A 19368-nucleotide genomic window follows, 5' to 3' on the forward strand; every position below is an offset into this window, starting at 1 on the left:
GAGGCAGGGAATGTGTGCTTTGCTTTGCCACAATAATGTACACTGGTCAACCAGAGGGTGCTGTGATGAAACAGAGGGTGGCATGGGTGAGCCAGAGGGTGGCATGGGTGAACCAGAGAGTGTCAGTGGTGACAGAGGGTGGCAGTGATGAAGAAGAGGGTCGCAAACAGGCTGGACACGTAGAAACAACAAGTTCGCAAAACTTGCGACCCGACAGGTAAGTTCGCGTTTGCGAAATTGTACAAAAACTCTCGCGAACTGGCAGAAACCCGTGCGAACACAAAAAAAAAAATCCGCAAATTCGCGGATGGCGAATCTGCAAAATCCGCCCATGCTTAGTTGCACCATAGAGAAGGTTAAGGATGAGTTATGGCAAAAAGACGACCCCAAATTGGATGAGGTCCTCTCAATTGCCAAGCGTATCGAGCACACCCTTGCTTGAGTTGAAGTAAACAAAAAGGAAAATGGCACTTCTATCACTACTAATGATAAGGTACAAAGTGTAACTAAGACAAAAACATTTAAGCAAATTGCGTCCCAACCTTTGAAGTCTAAGAAGGCCTTTTAAGGAAAATGTTACCACCGTGATATGGTTGGTCACCTGGCTAACGACAAGTCTTGTCCTGCTTTGAACTCCAAATGCCTTAATTGTGGGAAAGTTGGTCATGTGGTAAAACCTTGCAGGGCATTGATATTCAAAAAGAACAAGCGAGTAAAGGAAGTTTGGGTTCAAAACAAGTCCGATTCTGATCCTGATGAGTTGCATTGTGGTAAGGTTTTAGTTCAGGTCTGTCAGAACAAGTGCAAAAGTCCCATCGACAGTGTTCAAGTTACTGGTCATTCTTTTAAAATGCTCTTTGATTCCAGGGCGAAAATCACTTTGGTCCCAAAGAGCTTTTACGGCACATCTTTATTGGGTAAGTGAAGGTTTTCAAACCAGACATTAGACCTCTTGCTCCCTTGATTAAAAAGGGGTGGGAGGGGAGATATATGCTGAGACAGATTCACAACAAAATATCTATCAGCCTCAGGTCAGGTCAACATGTTTCTTGCCGTCATGGCAATTCTTCAGGACCTAAGTGCTCAGTACTACACAGTGAAAAAAGTAAATAAATGTAAATTGCAACCTTATTCCTTGTGGTCAATAAGTAGGCAGGCCAATTGGTCCTGCTTATGCGATGCGACCTAGAGGAAATATACACAGCAGAAGAGTGTGATCAATGTAAGGTTCCATTGTTTCCTAGGTCACATGAAACCTACGCTATTCAAACACACTAGTGAAAATTAATTAAAACAACAGAAAAAACTGCACGGGAGCAGACTGCGGGCACCTTAGGGAACTGCTTAGGGTAAGCATCAACCTGACTCACCCTCACTTCATTAGCCCTCATGTCTTCGTCTGTGAATCCCAGTTATGATTCTACCCACTACTGCAGTTTTTTCTGTTGTTTTAATTAATTTTCACTAGTGTGTTTGAATAGCGTAGATTTCATGTGACCTAGGAAACAATGAAACCTTACATTGATCACACTCTTCTGCTGTGTATATTTCCTCTAGGTCGCATTGCAGGACCAATTGGCCTGCCTACTTATTGACCGCAAGGAATAAGGTTGTAATTTACATTCATTTACTTTTTTCACTGTATAGTCCTGAAGAATTGCTATGAAGGCAAAAAACATGTTGACCTGACCTGAGGGTGGTAGATATTTTGTTGTGAATCTGTCTCAGCATATATCTCCCCTCCCACCCCTTTTTAAGCAAGGGAGTTAGCCACGCCAATAAAGTTCTCTGTGGACTGACCCACCTTTTTTATTCACCACCACTTCACGACTACACTTTCACTTGCCCTCTCACACGCATGCACCATATGGCTGGAACAAAAGATATCCGATAAAGAGCCCCTTCGTGGGTGCCCGTCAGACATTGCAGCACCAGTCTGATGAGGAGCAGAACCCATATGATGAAGCATGACACCTAGCTTGCTGGGTGTGTGAGGGTTTTAGTTCCAAAAAGGGAATTTCCCCCCCTTTTCACCATCTTCTACGCTACTCACACATTTACACTCACTTGTATTTCACACTCTCATCGGGGAACTTTGTACTCTTCTTGTGTTACTAGTCTTTCGGACATGTACACTGGACCCCGTTAAATATAGTCCGCCCACTGTTCCCCCCTTTGTTGATATAGTTTTATTTATAACCTTGTGTGGAGTTCCTTTTGTGGGGGGCCTGGGATGTTGTTGCTGGTGGGTGCGTGCGCAAATACTTAACCTACATTGCCTCCGGGATTAGCCTTACTGCTCGTGCCACGTTACCTAGAGGGTGAGCAGGGGTTATCTTTGGCGTGTAACTCCCTTGCCCTGACTAGAGTGGTGGTTTCTGCCTGGCTTTGGCTCAAGCCTTAGCCAACCGGAAATCGCCATTTCTAACATTGGTGGCAGCGAAAGGATCCAGATTTGTGCTTGCACAGTGCCACAGCGACAACTGGCTCCACTACAAAACTCTGCATTTTAGATAGTCACTTGAAAGGGGATTATTGTTTTTAACTTGGTTCTAAAAATGTAATTTCTTTGGAAATGTGTTTCTTGTGCACTGTGAGTTAGGTGTCACTAGCTCGGGAGGGTAGATCATCCCCTAAGTGCAGTGTGAATTTTCTGGATTCACCAGTGGGTGGGATCCAGTGGTGGCAACATAAGTGTGTCCAGTGCATGTGTTCCCCGTCCCGTTCCCAGAGTAATGGTACCCGTGTCACATGGTGGTCAGGTTGAGAAATCAGGGGTGGTAGAAACTGCCTTACCAGTCCGAGGGGGGGTGTGGGTGGATGAATGGTGTGTTTTGCTGAATACTTGAGTGTGAGTTCTCTGAGATAGGGAGCTTGCTGAATACTTTGGTGTGTACTACTGTTTTAGCTCAGACACTTAGGTTCCTTGTGTTAAACTTTTCTCGAGAACGTCCGCAGAAGTGGAGCCTGCTTTTGATTTCTGTGGTCTGTTAAGATACAATATGTGAGAGTTGGTAAGGTTCTGTGAAGAGGGAGACATAGAGGTAGAGTGATTCCAAAAGGAGTGGCTTAGGTGTCTTCCAGCCCAGCGTGGTGGAAGAGGTTCAGTGTAGCCCAGCTAGGTCTCGGTGTAGGGTCCTGTCTCAGAAGAGAAGGAGTGGGTGGGACTGCGTGTCTCCAGGTGCCCAAAACCCAGTCTCAGGGCCTGGATTGTTTCTTAAGGGAACATCAGGTCGGGGCCCTCAGCTGTACGAATAGTCCATTTGAGGAGGATCTCCCAGTGTCTGGAGAAAGTGGAACATCTGTAAGTAGGGTTCCAGTAGTTCTGGTATCTGTCAGTACTGCTCCAGTTGGGAGGGTGCAGAAGTCCAGATGGAGAGGTGTGAGGGGGAGACCCCCCAGTGGAAGAACCAGTGGGTCAGGGGCCATCCGGAAAGGCTGTGTTGCCAAGGAGTGACCATGGTGATGCCACTTCTGTCCTGAGTGACAGGCAGACTTGCTACACGACACATTAGTTATGTGTCACCCTCAAGGAAGTCCTGGCGCACCAGGCATCTGACCAAATGGTATGTCCCTCGGTTGGGGAGCCAGTAGCCGGTGGTTCCGGATCTGGACATAAGGGCAACTGTAAGTAGTGTCCTGAAGTTACAAGAAGAAACTTCTGCCTGAAGAGAAGGAACCGTGTAAGCTGTATGGAGGAGTACTGTCCTGGGGGATTGGCCTACAGTGGTTGCCTTGCTGCTGAAGGAGAGGATAAACTCTTAGATTTTGTTTTTAACTTGTAGAAGTCCTGGTGCGCCAGACATCTAACCAAAGGGTAGCGTCCCTAGTTTGGGGAGCCAGGTTCAGGTGTTTGCCTGTCCTGGACGGCAGGGCGACTGTAGCCAGTGTCCTGGCCAGTTTGTCTTCTAGGAGTACCACTCCAGTTGGGAGGGTGCAGAATTCTGGAAGGGGGTCAGAGGGAGTCTTAAACCCCTGTGCATCCATATGTTTATCTTTAAATAACTTGCCTTTGCAGTTACTGTATTGACCAGCTTTGGAAAGTATTGAGCTATGTTGTAATCAGGTGATTGTTGAATGATGACTAATTTGAAGGATTTGAATTTGTAACTTTGCTAATCTGCTAATAAAGCTTCATGGTTTGTAAAAAAACAAAAAAAAACCCTGTGCATCCGGTGAATTTGGATCCCAGGTGGTACACCAGTGGAGGGAGAGAGGTCCTAAACTGGTGGGAGAGTTGTGTTCTGGAGGGTGCTTCTCCTGGGAGAGTGGGCAGCCCCAGAAGTAGAGGTAGGGTGGGGCATTCTTGCCCGTGACCTCTGGTCAGCCTGAGGGTGCGGACCCTAGCTTGAATAATCAGTGGTAGTTTGAAATTACACTGAGAAGGAGGGTGAAGAATGGCTATTGTATGCCAGGGGTTACTACCCCCCACTCTGTGGATTGGCAAGGACCAGTGATATCTGGGTGGCCTAGGGCCTGGTCCTAGACCTGGACAACTAAGGAGTACCGCTGGGGTAGCCTAGTTGGGCCTGATTTTATTTTATGTATGTTTGTTTTAGAGCAACATGGCGTCAAACCAGGGGGGTGTCCCGGCAGTGCGGGCCCGCGTCTGTCTTCTATTGCCCAAATCAGGGAAGTCCATCACAGTGGTGATTGGTCTGCCCTGCGTTTTGGCTGGAAGGGGGTTGTGTTGGACTTGGCCCTTCTAGCAGGTTCACCCCTGAACTTTTTGCCTTTTAAGGTTACCTCATTATAGTGATTTCTGGTCTTTGCGCACTTTAGCACTGTGGCGCAGTGTAAAGTGCGTGCACTCTCTGAGTGCGTGTGTGAGAGAGACCTTACCTCCCATAGGAATGCATGGGGAATATGTGTGTCCCTGGTAGTTCCTGATGCGTGGGGAGTATAGGTGCGAGTTTGGTATGTGCGGACTCGTGTGATTAAATGCTGTGCGATGATGTGTGCGGCATTATTGCGTCTAGTGTGGATGTGCCACTACTAGAAGTTGGCCTGTCTGTGCATTGACTGTCTGGCTTGTGATTGGCTGGAGCTGGCTGGTGTGCCTGGCTCCAGAAGTCAGGATGGGTCTGCCCCGGTGGTGAATGGGGAGATCTGCATGTTGATGGCAGGGAGGGGCTGCACCTGGGACCTGAATAGGGCTGGGCTTTCCCTCCACAATGCAGGCTCCGCCCCCTGTGGTGCAACTGATGTCTCTAGCCTGTCCTGTGAATGGGAAGAGGGGCTGAGCAAAACAAAGTGCTCCAAAACCAGCTGCTTCTGGTTTTCCCCCACCCTGCACCCTAGAGACAAAGGGATTTTGTGTATAAAATGAGGCTGTGACCTCATGTTCAATGTTCTTGTTTCTGACTGGAATCTACCAGGGGCGTGCTGCTGCTGGGGCCCAGGGGAAGGCTTGCCTCCCTGGGCCCTGTCCAGCCCCTGGACACCTGGAGGACTCCTCTATTTCCTGAACCCTGACAGAGTGGGGCTTGCTGATAGTGGGGCCCAGGAGGGACCGCCATGGGGACTGTCTCCTTGCTGGAGTGCCCTGTGTGCTGGCCCCTGGGCCCTACATGCTCCCCTGACCTCCAGGATCCTTTTCTTTGCCGTTGCCTGTGCCCCAGGAATCGATGCTGCCAGTGGGCACCCTGGGTGCATTGGGCTTCTTTCTCCTGTGGCCCTGTGAGAGGGAATCCCGAGCGTAGGGATACCTCCTATGGCCCCTTCATTGCAGGTGCCCACCCTGCATTTTGCCCGCTTATTTTATTGTGCCCGGTGCGCAGGTGCCCACCCTGCGTCTTCGAATTATGTTATAAATTTATACGGGTGCCCACCCCATTTACAGGTACCTTAGCGGGTGCCCATCCTGCATCTACGTTTATTTTTTTCTTCGAGGGAGCCTACCCCTCATTTTGGCCCCCGAGCAGTCACAGCCGCGGCCTGGCCGAACACAGGATGTCAGGCAGCCAGGCGCCTGGAACAGGGCTGGACTCCCGCTTGCTTCCAGAAAGTCCCGGCCACCGCCGCGCCGCGATTGGCTGCCCGCTGCTGAGACAGGAAAGAGAAGCCGCCAAGCCTCCCAGGCTCCTCTCTGAGTCCCAGTCCCGAGATGGGGGACCGGGTGAACAAGGGCGCTGTTGGGCGGGGCTCCCAGGGATAGGGAGAGCTCTGCTACCGCTGCCGAGTGAGGATTTCCGCCCCCCAGCCGGTGAGAAGGCAAGTGCTGGGGCGGGCTCTGGGTGTGCCTCAAGGATGCCGGTCCAAGCATAGCCTGTGTCTTGAGCGCCCCCCCCTGAAGGGAGGGTCGCTCCAACATTGGGGGCATTTATGCATTAGAGCCCACAAGAGCTCAGGGGCCATTGTCCTTCCGAGTCCCCAGTAAGGGGACTCCAACGCTTCCGGGGGCATTGTTGTGTTGCTAGAGGCCGAGAGGCTCCCACACGCATTGGGGGCATTTCCGAGGGTAGAGTGGGCCCCGTTGGCCTCGGGCCGCTCCCCCAGTGTGGCCCCATACTTGGTCTTGAGCTTAAGAGGCTCCAACGTGTGGTGGCATTATTGTTAAAGAGCCCACAAGGCTCCTAAGGGCACTGTTGTTCTTTTAGAGCCAGAGGGCTCCAACCTATTGCGCAGCCTTTGTTCCTAAGGGCCAGTGAGGGCCCCCTGTCGCAGTTCTGATTCCCAGCTGCCCAGCAAGTAGTGGGCAGCTGCACCGTTTAGGTCTTTCTTTCTAGGGACTTGTTCTTTGGACTCAGAAATGAGTCGCACTCCTTTATCCCTACGTTGGCCTTCCACAGCTGCGCAGCACTTAGTGCCAGATGCAGCATTTAGGCCCTGTTCTTGTCCACCAGCTGCCCAGCAAGTAGTGGGCAGCTGCTACGTTTAGGCTCTGGCGCAGTGGCGCAACCTGGACTTTGATGTGAGTTATGTGCTAAATGTGATTTCTGCGCTAAATGTGATTTATTTGCTTCTTAGGGTGCTAGGAAATGTACTGTGTGTAGAATGTTTTGCGCACCCTGTTCTGATACCTCTAGACATATGTTTATGCTTAGGAGGTTGTTTTATCTATGGGTTATACTAGTGTGTTCATGGTTCCCTACGTGATATATGCCTAAGATGGTTAGGATTGCATAGGAGGTACTTACCTTTTGCCAGTGTTTACTGGTTGTGGTCTACAGTTGCTATTTGGCGCTATAGTTATTATATGTTCTAAGTGCTAATTTCTACCAAGTGCTATTCTTGACAGTGGTCCATGTGGCCCTGTCTTATGTACATAATTCCCTGTAAATTCTGCCCGTGCCTATGGCACATTGTAAAGTGTGTGTTTATTATCTAATGTGTTTCTAATTTCTAATTTAAAATATTTGTAGAGCGCAGCGTTCACCGTACGGTTTCTTGGCGCTATAGTGGTAAATCCAGCAACTGAGGACGAAGTGAGCCAGGCGAAAAACAGGATGGACAGATTACAAGGGGAAAGCCTGTTGAAACAAGAACGTTTTTAAGTCTTTGCGGAAGGATGTATATTGTGTGGCCGAACGTAGGTGGTCCGGGAGGGAGTTCCAAAAGGGGGGAGCCAGAGTTGAAAAATTGGCTCCACCCCACTTTTTACGTTTAAAACGCGGAGTTTGCAGGAGGGATTTAGAGGAAGAACGAAGCTCTCTGGTAGGGACATAATCGTGGATCAGAGAGGAAATAAAGGCGGGGGCAGTGCCCTGGCGAGCCTGACAAACCATACAACCAGTTTTAAAAAGGGAGCGTTGCTTGACAGGAAGCCAGTGTAGTTCTTTGAGGAGGGGTGTGGAATGGTGAAAGCGGGGGAGACCGTACACCAACCGGGCCGCTTGGTTCTGGATCATCTGGAGCTTCCGCAGGCTGTATGCAGGGATGCCGTTGTAAATGGCATTGGCATAATCCAGCCGCGAAATCACCAGTGCGGACATGATCAGCTTAAGTGCTTGGGGGGAGAAAAAACGGGAGACAGTGCGGATGGTTCGAAGGGTGAGGAAACAAGAAGAGACAACAGAACTGATTTGTGAATGTAAAGTAAGTTGGTTATTTATTTTGACACCCAGGGTTTTAACTGTGGAAGAAGGGGCAGGGGGAGTACCAAAAGAAGAGGGCCAGAAGAGAGAATTCCAGGGACTGGAAGAACCACCGGTGAGAACCAACTCGGTTTTGTCCGGGTTCAGTTTGAGATGGTTGTGGTTCATCCAGTCCCTGATGAAAATCATAATAGATTGAAAGTTTGAGATGGAAAGGGGAGAAGAGGAAAGGTTGAAGATGAGCTGGAGGTCATCCGCATAATTGTACACGGTGACCTCCAGCTGCTGAAGTGTATAGATAAGAGGGAAGATATAAAGATTAAACAATAAGGGAGAAAGAGAAGAACCCTGAGGAACACCACAGGTGACTTGTAGGGGTGTGGTCGTGAAGTCTCCCAACCGAACCGCCTGGGTGCGGTCCCTCAGGAAGGAGGATAGCCAGACCAGGGCTGAGCCCTCTATTCCCGCCGCCCTGACACATGAAAGTAGGATGGTATGGTCCACCGTGTCAAAGGCGGCGGAGAGGTCGAGGAGCACCAGCCCCTGGTGTTTGTCATGATCCATACCCTCCCTGAGGTTGTCCAGGACCGACACAACGACAGATTCGGTAGAGTGCCTGGGGCGGAAGCCGGCCTGACGAGAAGCTAAGCCCCCATTTGCTTCTACGTGGGCGCTGAGAACCGAGGTGACATGGCGCTCAAGCACCTTGCCCAGGTAGGGTAACAAGGAAATGGGGCGGTAGTTGGCTGAGATGGAAGGGTCAGCGCCGGATTTCTTTAAGATGGGCACTATAGTAGCTGATTTGAGGGCGGGGATCACCACTCCCTGAGTAAGGGAACTATTAAGGAAGGTGATGGGGAGCTGGGGACAAGAAGAGTAAATCTGTTGTAGGATTCTTGCCGGATAGATATCTGCCGGGGAACCCGATTTAACTTTGGAAAGTATCTCTAAGAATGTGTCCTCAGTAAGGGGGGGAAGAGCATTAAGATGGCATTGAGCAATGGGAGGGGAAGGATCGACAAAGGTAGAGGAGGGGAGGGGGATGTTGGCTTTGATGGTTTCAATCTTGTCCAAAAAATAGGTGTTTAATTGGTCACATAGGGCCTGGGTTGGGGGGATTTGAGGTGAAACTCTATTGGAGAAAGCTCGGTCGTTCACTATGCCGAAGATCTCCCTAGATTTATTTTCCGCTGTCATTATTTTTGTAGAGAAATAGGTGGTTTTGGCAGCTAGAATGGCTTTTTTATACTCAGTAAGTGATGTTAGATAGTTAGTTTTTAATGAGGGACAGTAGTTTCTTCTCCATTGCCTCTCTGCTTGCCGTACGGTCAGTTTAAGATCTTTTAGGTGGTCAGTAAACCACCTATTGGAGTCCTTGTGTCGTCGGGTGGAAATACGACGTAGAGGAGCAACCGAGTCACAACCTCCAGCCAGCCAGGTATTAATAGCGATGGCTTGAGAGTTGGATGAAAGACCGAGGAGGGTCGGACAAGAATTCCGAAGCAGGGAGGTCAAGGAGTTGGTATAATACAAAGGCTATTTTTTATATATAACCTTGTGTGGAGTTCCTTTTGTGTGGGGCCTGGGATGTTGTTGCTGGTGGGTGCGTACGCGAATATTTAACCTACATTGCCTCCGGGATTAGCCTTACGGCTCGTTTCACGTTACCTAGAGGGTGAGCAGGGGTTATCTTTGGCGTGTAATTCCCTTGCCCTGACTAGAGTGGTGGTTTCTGCCTGGTTTTGGCACAAGCCTTAGCCAACCGGAAATCGCCATTTCTAACATACCCTCTCCCCAATATTGCAGAAATGCTGTCACAACTAGACAGGGCTGAGGTCTTCTCCACATTAGACCTTAGGGGCGCATACCACTAAATCAGAATTGACGCAGATTCCATGAACCTTACTGTTTTTATAATGCATTTTGGGACATATAAGTTTACTAGGCTCCCCTTTGGCTTAAATTCTGCATCCCCCATCTAACAGCGAGCTATGGAAGACGTCCTACGTGGATTACCTGGTTTTAAAATATATCAGCACGACATTCTGGTACATGGCTCTTCTCAGAAGCTGCATGATGAAAGGCCTAGGGCCATCCTAGAACGGTTTAGGTCACATGGTTTAACCCTACGTGAAAATAAGTGTAAATATAACCTCTCTGAAATTGACTATTTGGGGCATAAATTGTCTAAGGAGGGCGTAAGACCAAGGGACCATCTAGTAAAGACCATTGATAATTTTCCCATGCCTCAATCTAGAGATGATATGGTTACTTTCCTTTGAATGACCGAATATTATAATAAATTTGTTCCACAATTTGCTTCTAACACCTTTACTCTAAGGTCACTTCTATAGAAAGGTGTGCGATTTACCTGGTTACCTCAGTGCCAAGTAGAATTTGATGATATAAAAAATGCTTTGAGTGGGGCACACTCTCTCCAGAGCTTTGACATTACTGCTCATTAAACCCTCATCACCGATGCTAGCTCCAAAGGTCTGGAAGGGTGGGGGGGCATAAAAAGTCTGAATGAGGAGACACACAAGTTTTGGAACGTGAGTCACAAGTTGTCTGTCTTCTCTGGCTTACTTTGTAGGGGTGCGAAACTCGTTCCACCCCTCTACGGCAGGCAAAGAATTGTTCATCAAGCCCATCAGGGACATCTCCAAGACCAAAGAGAGGATTCAAATGCACTTCTTGTGGCCTGGCATCGATCTCCTTGTCCAGCGCTTGGTGAGGGATTGCACAGAATGTAATGAGTGTGACAAGGTCTACAGTACCAGGGTTTCTGCAACCTCAGACATCCATCTGAAGATCTGACAAGGACGTTCTAGAAGCCAACCAGATGTGGATCACACCAAGTCGCTTCAAGAGGGAATAGCGCTATAGGAACACACTATAAGATGGCCCCTCTACCATCTTTTCACTCAGGAAGCTCATCTCTCCATTTGACTTACTGACTTGACATGAGCTTCTCTGGGGGTGCTAATATCCATCTTGCTAGATATCCAATAAGCGGATTTTGGAAGTCGCACTCAAGTGTTAATACATTTTGAAGGAAGGTCCTATGGTAGGTGGTGCCCTTGAGGTGAACCCCCTGTGCTAGGGGTATATACATCCAGTTGCATTAACTCCCTTGGGAATAACTTCCCCTCAACGCACTTGGTGGAAATTTCTTAAAAGTTTTTTCAACAATGAAAGTCAACAAGTTTGCTTCAATTCTGTTTTTCTTTTATTGTGATTATTGGTATCTCATGTTATTTTCTTCAAAACATCACAATTTTCCTTTTAGTGACTGCCCAATGCATTTCGGACGACTGCCCTTCTTCAGGGGGCTTGATTCTGAAAGCAACCAAGTATTGCACAATGTTAGCATCATTTTTATATATACAATGTGCACATTCGAATTTAGGCTCATGCATGGCACTTGTGAATAGATGAGAGTTGTGTTCAAAGGGCGAGTTTTTGAGCAGAAGTGGCCGTGAGGGAACATAAAACATAAAACAAACGTGGGTGACGTAAGTGACTTTGAGCTTCTGCGGTATTATACATGTGTGTGCCTGTTTTATGATAAAGTGCACAGTGAACTGAAAAATGAATCGGAAATAGTGTGCACGTGCAGATGAGAACATGTGGTTTAAAAGTTGAGAGATCGAAATCTGACCTGAGTCTTCAATGTACGTTCTTCGTACGTAAATATATTTCACAAACGATGGTCACCTGTAAAAACGTGGCGGTTGGGTGATTAATTCACTAATTGCACGAGTGTATTACCACTAAGTTAAGACGATCATTACTCTAAGCGAATGCGCTTACCGGAATAGTGTAACGGGGACTTCTCCGATCATTCTGTCGGGCGAATACCGGTGCGTGAACTGCCCCATTGTTGTTGCATCGCTGTTTATACGCTTCTTACTGCTAATTGGTAGAGTGTGATCACACTCGACCAATGCCCGAAATGCATTGGGCAGACACTAAAAGGAAAATTGTGATGTTATGAAGAAATAACATGAGATACCAATGATCACAATAAAAGAAAACCAGAATTGAAGCAAACTTGTTGACTTTCATTTTTGAAAAAACTTTTAAGAAATTTCCACTGAGTGCGTTGAGGGGACGTTATTCCCAAGGGAGTTAACGCAACTGAAAACCCATCTTGCCCCATCTGGCGTGTCCTGTGCTGAATAGATCTTTTTAGCGGATGACAGAATCTGTCATTTACTGTTACAAATGGCTGGAGTACTTATGAGGGGCCTACTATAGCCTGATCCCGCATATCTGAAAGACTGACACGATATTGCGAATAGAACTTGGAGGACATACCGACTTCTTGGTGCGTAAAGATCGCAACCACGACTACCACACAGGGGCTAACATACCCTTGAATTAATTTTTGGGCTTTCAACTATTATTGCATCATGGACGAATGTTAAATACATCGTACCTTGTGATCGAATTTATTAAGGACATCGGAGATAGCACCTGAGCCTGATCTCCTGACCCTTTGTTTGTCTATTAGGGTGAAAATTCTCTGGAAATAGATGAAATTTAAAATAAAGTTGAACTCAGCGTTATAATCGCAACCTGCACAAACTGATGAAGGAGCAGCGTTGCCTGTCTTCATGAGGAATACATCTACTTTAGCAAGCCTTGAGGAGATCATTTGATGTGACGAAACACATGTCAGCTCTTCTTGCACTTTTTGATCAAGACTGTGTAATTCTGTAATAAAAGTTCTTTTGTATAATATCTTCCCATTTGTATTGGTTTGCAAATAGGGGCATACACAGTCTTGACTAAAATGTTTTAAGAATAGCTGCATTAATTAAAGAAAGGAAAGTTTTTTGTACAAATTCATCTCTGTTTGCCTGTGATAAATTAGGGATTAATTGTTCTGGAATTAATTTATTAAGGTTCTATATTTCGAGGGATATAATTTTTAGAGTGCCGGTGTAGAATGAGGTAGTAATGAATGGATATTCACACAGGCGATTTCCTGATTTTTCAGTGGTTTTTATAGTCTCAACTACACATTCCAAAATGGCCACCAAGAAGGGATCAGCACCTAATATCTTCATGCCGACTCGTTTAGTATTTACAATGTGATTGCCCCCATGTCACCCCACCATCCTGACCTCGGGGACACACAAACGACTCTTGACACCTCCTTAGCAAAGTGTATTATTATTATTTTTCCAGCACTTGCCTAAGCACATGCGACTGCACAACTGGCTCTGAGGCTTATAGCCAGTTTACACTCATTTCAAGTTAGCCAACATGAATCTGTGATGTCGAGAACTTCTCCAGCCCTCTCCCTAGGTCACAGCACGCATGGGCCAATCACAACACGACCCGGGGGCTGGTTTATCGGCACCTGATGCCAACTCCTGATGCCGGCACCTGAACCAGATTCCGAAAGATTACATTGCACACTGGCAGTCATTTTTTCTGCAACCACCTTTAAAAACAGACTGGGCATGTCCTTTGCACTCCACCTTCAAGAGTCATGTGAGTAAGATTGTCCTGAGACTGTGTTCTTTCCTTGTCCGCACGCCCTGGTATATGCTGTCCACTAATTTAACTGGGCACCTTGCACCAGTCCAATCAACCCTTATTGATGATTAGGTTAAAGACAACCTTCATAGAAAGCTATTCTAGTGTTAGCTGTGGAGATCAGCCTGCAGGCCAAGTCTCGCAGGAATGTAAAGCAGCTTGTTTTACCAGATTAGAACCTCCTGACTAACCAAATGAAAGGAGAACCACTCAAGAGAAATATAAAATGTATGTATTTATTACTAAACATTCTCTACTAATCTCAATACGAGATTAGAAAACAAGGCACACAATACTTAATCAATAGAACAACAGTAAATAGCACAATACACAGCGGGCTCCAGGGGGAGACCGAACCATTTACTAAGAAAGTGGTATGACAACAACAACTTGACTGGACACAGTGCCTAGAGCACATAGAAACACTGGACCCAAAGTAGTGACACCGGGGACCCACGGAGGACAGGTGCAGTGTGAGAACAGACGTGAGCGCCTTAGAACTCTATGGAAAAGTCACGATTGGAAAATTATAGTTTAAGGACACTTCGGAGAGAATTTCAAGCAAACCCTTTGGAACATAGAAGGTTCTAAGGTCAGCACCCTTGTGAGTACTGAGGTACCCGTGTTACCTATCCCAGGGTAGCCGGATGCATAGGAGTCAAGTGGCGTCGGAAACCTTTGTTATTTTCAATGGCGTGACTCAAAGAAGTGCTGCTGCCAGGAAGATAGAAAGTGTCCAGTGGAATCCAAGCCTGGATCAGAAGTGAGAAGAACCTGAAAGCAGAGGAGACAGAGTCTGGGTCACATCAGAGTGACCAGGGGCTCGGTAGACGAATGTCGGCTGCTTCAGGTGATATGACGGGATGCCTGAATCTGCAGCCACTGGACCAGAAGTCAATGATGACCAAAGTCCGGAGGTGAGCTGTCCCATGAAGGATGTTGAGTGCTGAGGGGTCAGTGTCCGGATTGAACACCAACAAGCCTTGGCAAATGCAACCCACGCCAGCAGAGGAAACCAGTCACAGTGAGGACCAGAAAGGTCCTGGAGACTCTCCAAGCTATGAGAAGTCAGGGCACATCTAGGGCAAAGAGGGAAGCCCAAGAGAAATCAAAGTTACCTTCACAGGTACCCACAGGCCAACAGACCAGGGATCGGAAATGGACTTCGAGCTGAATCACAAAATACCAGCCCACGGAACACTTTGGAGTGTAGGCCAGAAATCTTCATTGAAATTACTGCTCGGGGTCAGGACTACATGTACCCCAAAGCACAGCCTCAAGGATTGCCAAAAAGCATATGCTGCTGAAAATGTACACGGAACACAGGGGATCGGGTTGCATGGGCCCCCGAGGGATACTGGTCTCAAAATTGCTGAGTGGGCAGATCAACATCAAGGACGGTCAGGAACCCACCTCCTGTGTTGCAGACATCTTCGGAGTCCTCAGGAGCTCACCTGGTCTTATCTTTTCTTTTGTTCTGGTTTGTTTACACACCTGGGGCCTTTTCCTACTATATTCTCTCTCTAGACACTTTGAAAAATAATTGCTTATATTTTGTTATTGTTTGAATAAAACTCGGTTCGGCTGCACCATGTTACATACTGGCTGAGTTATCATTGCTTTTTCCATACGTTTCTTATCAATATTGGTATATTTGGATTTAGTCTTCACAGAAATATCTGTGATATTCATAATTTTCATCTGAATGAGCTCCATGTGAAAGCATGTTTCAAGGATCACTTTATACCCCTCTTCGCATGGACATAAAGGTTGCTTTTGTTGTTTTGTTTAATAGTGCTAATGCATGGCATGGCTGCCCTCCCTCAATCAATCAATAGATTTGTAGAGCGCTTCTTGTCACCCATGAGGGTATCCTGGCACAAGTAGAACCACTCACTGAGATCTTCAACTCATTAAATGTCCACTTTCATATGTACGCTGACGACACACAACTTTATTTAAAGATAAACTCTCAAGGCGACATCAAAACTCTCAATTCAACTCTACAAAGAACTCGGTCTTGGTTGACTGATAACCACCGCAAACTAAACTCCCTCAAATCCAAATTCCTAGTAATCGCCCCCTAACCAAACAGACATCATTCAAGAATGGCTTAAACAACTTACAGCGCTCAACTGACAACCTCTTTTAATCGATTCAGCAAAATCACCGGGAGTAACTCTGGACAGTAGCCTAAACATGCAAAAACATATTAGAGCTGCAACAAAAGGAGCACCTTTTCAGATGCACACCCTGAAAAAATTAAAACCCTTCCTCCCCGCAAATGACTTCAAACTGGCAGTCCAAGCACTAGTACTTTCCAGACTAGAATATGGTCCTGCAAAGCTATGTGGACTCCCTAGATCGACAACTGCTCCGCTAAGAGCATCACTTAACTCAGCGGCCAGGCTCATCACAGTTTCCAAGAGACACTGCCACATTTCCCCCAACTTTAAAACGCTTAACTGGCTACCCTTCGAAGCAAGAATTCAACTAAAAATCGCTTGCATGACACACAAAGCCCTGCATCACAACACCCCGAGGTACCTGGCCCAGAAACTGGAGCTCTCATGTGGAAATAGATCTTCCAGGAGCACCAACAAACTTATTTTGAAGCCTCAAAGATTTGCCAAGAAGAAAACATATCATTGCGCCTTCTCTGGAATTGCTCCAAGGATTTGGAATGCACTACCCCCAGAAGACAGACTCAACCCATCGTCTGCATCCTTTAAAAAAGAAGTTAAATCTCTCCTAATAACGAAATTCATGTGAACAATATATTTCGCTGACTCGGAACTCAAAACTGATGGCTTCAGGGGATTGGCTAAATCGTCGCTATGGTGAGCTTTTTATTTAACTGTGTCTTTTGACACATTGTTTTCGAAATGGCCGGACCGGATATAAATCCCCAAATCTGCCTTGTTGAGGACCGCCCCAGCCTCTGGGACAAGTAGATCCGGTGCATTCCCACCTGAAGGTGGAGACAGAATCTTCTGGGCGGCCACAGCTCACGTGGATTACCGAAACGTGGTGCTCTTCACGACCCAGGTTGGTTAGAGTGTGAATTGCAGCCACCTAAACCATGTGCTGCTCTCTGGCCTACCTGCTGCTGCAGCAGGCCCTGGGCATCATGATTTAACCAACCCTTCAGGCCTCTGTTGTGGCTGGCGCAGGTTGAGGTAGCACTCTTGTCTTGGACACTCCTGTCCTCCAGCCTTACAGAAGTACAGCAGCCTCCTCAGTCCTCAAATGTATGGTGACAGACGCTGACTGCCACTGAAAGGCTCTGGTTGGTGTGGGCTGCGGCTAGAGGATGTTTTAATTTCAGATTCCTGGCGCAGCCAGCCAGAGGCACCAGGTATAGCTGCTACCGCCACAGGAGTTGAAGTAAAGAACATCCGTGACAGCGCTGACATGTGCTGCTGCTGCCCTCCTCTGCTCTTGAGGGTTGCAGGGGGCTTTACAAGTCACAGTGAGAGTAGGAGCAGAGTGCCTAGAGGACCAGGGCATGGCCCTGAAGACAGTGTGTCACGCCATGCCCTCTCAGTGTGGCTTAAATCTACAGCTGCGTATTAGATGCAACGCAGCACGGTACTGTCTGCCGAGAAGAGGGCCAGCATCATCTCTTCACTGGGGCAGCCGGCCCTCGGAACGAACGGTAACTGATTCCTGTCTTCAGCACATCATCTTGGCAGTCAGACTCCACAGACTACAGCTACAGCGACAATCCCGAAGCAGCAGAGCAGGCATTATTTACCCACCACTGTCAGTGACTCCTTGGTAAGTCAAAGATAACGTGGTGATTAATGTTCCTGCAGGAGAGAGGCCAGAGTTTTGTCTAGGGCAAGTTTTAACTCACCAGTAACAATGAGGGTTAACATGCATGCTGCAACGAATGTGTATTTTGCATATCACAGAACTGTATTTTATTTATATGTGGATAGTTCAGTGGGTTACTGCTTTTGTCGCAGAGATCCTTTGGTTGCTTGCAATTCATAAATTACAGTCCTAATCCACACAGTGACCTGAAAACTGTAATTAGCTAGTTTGGGATCATTGAAATGCATTCTTATTAGGAAAGACAACCCCAATGACTGTGGTACATTTTAAACCCCGAGTTTGTGTTTTTCCAAACTAATCTTAAAATGTATACTACCTACCTACTACCTACCTACTAAGGGTGATGTGATTGTACAACTTGTTGTAATCCTCATTGGAATATTTAACAATTCCTTGGATGATTCATCGTCTCTGTATAATGTATCCATGGTATAATGTGCTCTGACACCCTGCACTCGTATGAGCAGCGCTAAAAAGAAATTAAATATTTGTGAGAGAGGAACTATGGAGAGATAAGGGGCACTGTTGGTGAGTGGTGGGAAGGGAATTCGTGGTGGGCTGAGCATATAGAGAAGTAGGTGGAGCCAGCGGAGAAATTAGGTGGAGCCGGGGGACGGGGATGTGGTCGCCCCCCAAAAATGTTGAGCACCTGCACTAAATATTTTACAAATTAAGCACTGGAACCTGCCCCTTTATCTTTTCTACTCGAACATTTTGCATAATTGTAATGTGTTGAACTTTTCATTTCTCTGTGTTCTAGTGTCTTATATTCTTTCCAGGAATATGTTCATATGCTGCATCACTTATTCTAGGTCTGAGTATTAATTTAGAGCTAAAGTACTTGACCATTGAAAACTGAAATGCTAAAAGGTGATCAAGAAACACGAACAGGGCCATGGTAACAAGAAAAAGGGAGTGTAGTTTCTGTTTAGCTTTCTGTACATGTTACACTGTAGGAAAAGCAATGGTATCTTGGGGAATCCCTTACCACCTTTTTTCATGTTTTACAAAGTCACTGACGTAGCACAGAGGCATGCGTTTAGGTGCCCAGTTACTTCATGTAAACCTACCACCTGTGTTTTCATTTTTCCCAGTGTCTGGCGCCTCTGTATCGATGCTGTAATCGTTGCTCGATGGAGTATCATTGTTTAGGTTGTCTGTTGTGTCTGAAAAAAAAAATATTGAAACATGTGTAAGAAATGAAAACATTGTACACTGTATTTTACGACACATTAGCATCTGAAATGTCATGTTGCAGATTATCTTCCCGACGTCTGTTCTATACCAACATATAGATCCTACCTCCTCTGGCTAGGAAAACATATCTTTCTATCCGGCATCCTGTCTTGACAAAATATTCAGGATGCAGCACCAGAGGGGTTAAAATATGTGTGAATCTCAGATACATGGTGTTATGTTGTATTGTATTGCATTGGTGTGTGAATAAGTAACTATATTATATTACTTCCTTACCCCTTAGAAGCCCAATGAACCTGAAGAGGTTAACATTATAATCCAGCACTTGAGTTGCCAGGAATATTTTATCAGCCTGCGCCCCAATCTCTTATGGAGATCAACTGGCATTTTATTGTTTTACTGGGGAGAGGAGTTGTCCTAACGGCTAGGGCAACGGACCTCGAATCTGGGGAACTGGGTTCGAGTCTCGACTAAGCATGGGCGAATTTTGCGAATTCGCGGTTCGTGAATTTGCGTATTCACGAATTCGCAATCCGCAAAATCCGCGAACTCTCGCAAATTTGCGGATTTTTTCTTTTTTTTGTGTTCGCAAGGGTTTCTGCCAGTTCGCAAGGGTTTTGTACCAGTTCGCAATTGCGAACTTACTTGTCGAGTCGCAACGGTCGCGAATATGTTGTTACTACGTCTGGTTCATCATCACAGCACCCTCTGTTTCACCACTGCCACCCTCTGGTTCACCCATGCC

The 19368-nt window shown here is 46.8% G+C and overlaps 1 protein-coding gene across 1 annotated transcript in view; it reads right to left on the reverse strand.

Annotated features, from left to right (window-relative positions):
- Positions 1 to 19368, reverse strand: part of LOC147726124 (receptor-type tyrosine-protein phosphatase mu-like) — a 1369719-nt gene that overhangs the window by 1231102 nt on the left and 119249 nt on the right. Inside the window, exon 2 of the mRNA XM_086960227.1 lies at positions 18497 to 18592. Within this exon, the coding sequence (XP_086816353.1) occupies positions 18497 to 18592 (96 nt within the window). The remainder of the gene's footprint in view (positions 1 to 18496; positions 18593 to 19368) is intronic.

Source organism: Lissotriton vulgaris, chromosome 3_1 (genome assembly GCF_964263255.1).
Source record: "Lissotriton vulgaris chromosome 3_1, aLisVul1.2, whole genome shotgun sequence".
NCBI lineage: Eukaryota > Metazoa > Chordata > Amphibia > Caudata > Salamandridae > Lissotriton > Lissotriton vulgaris.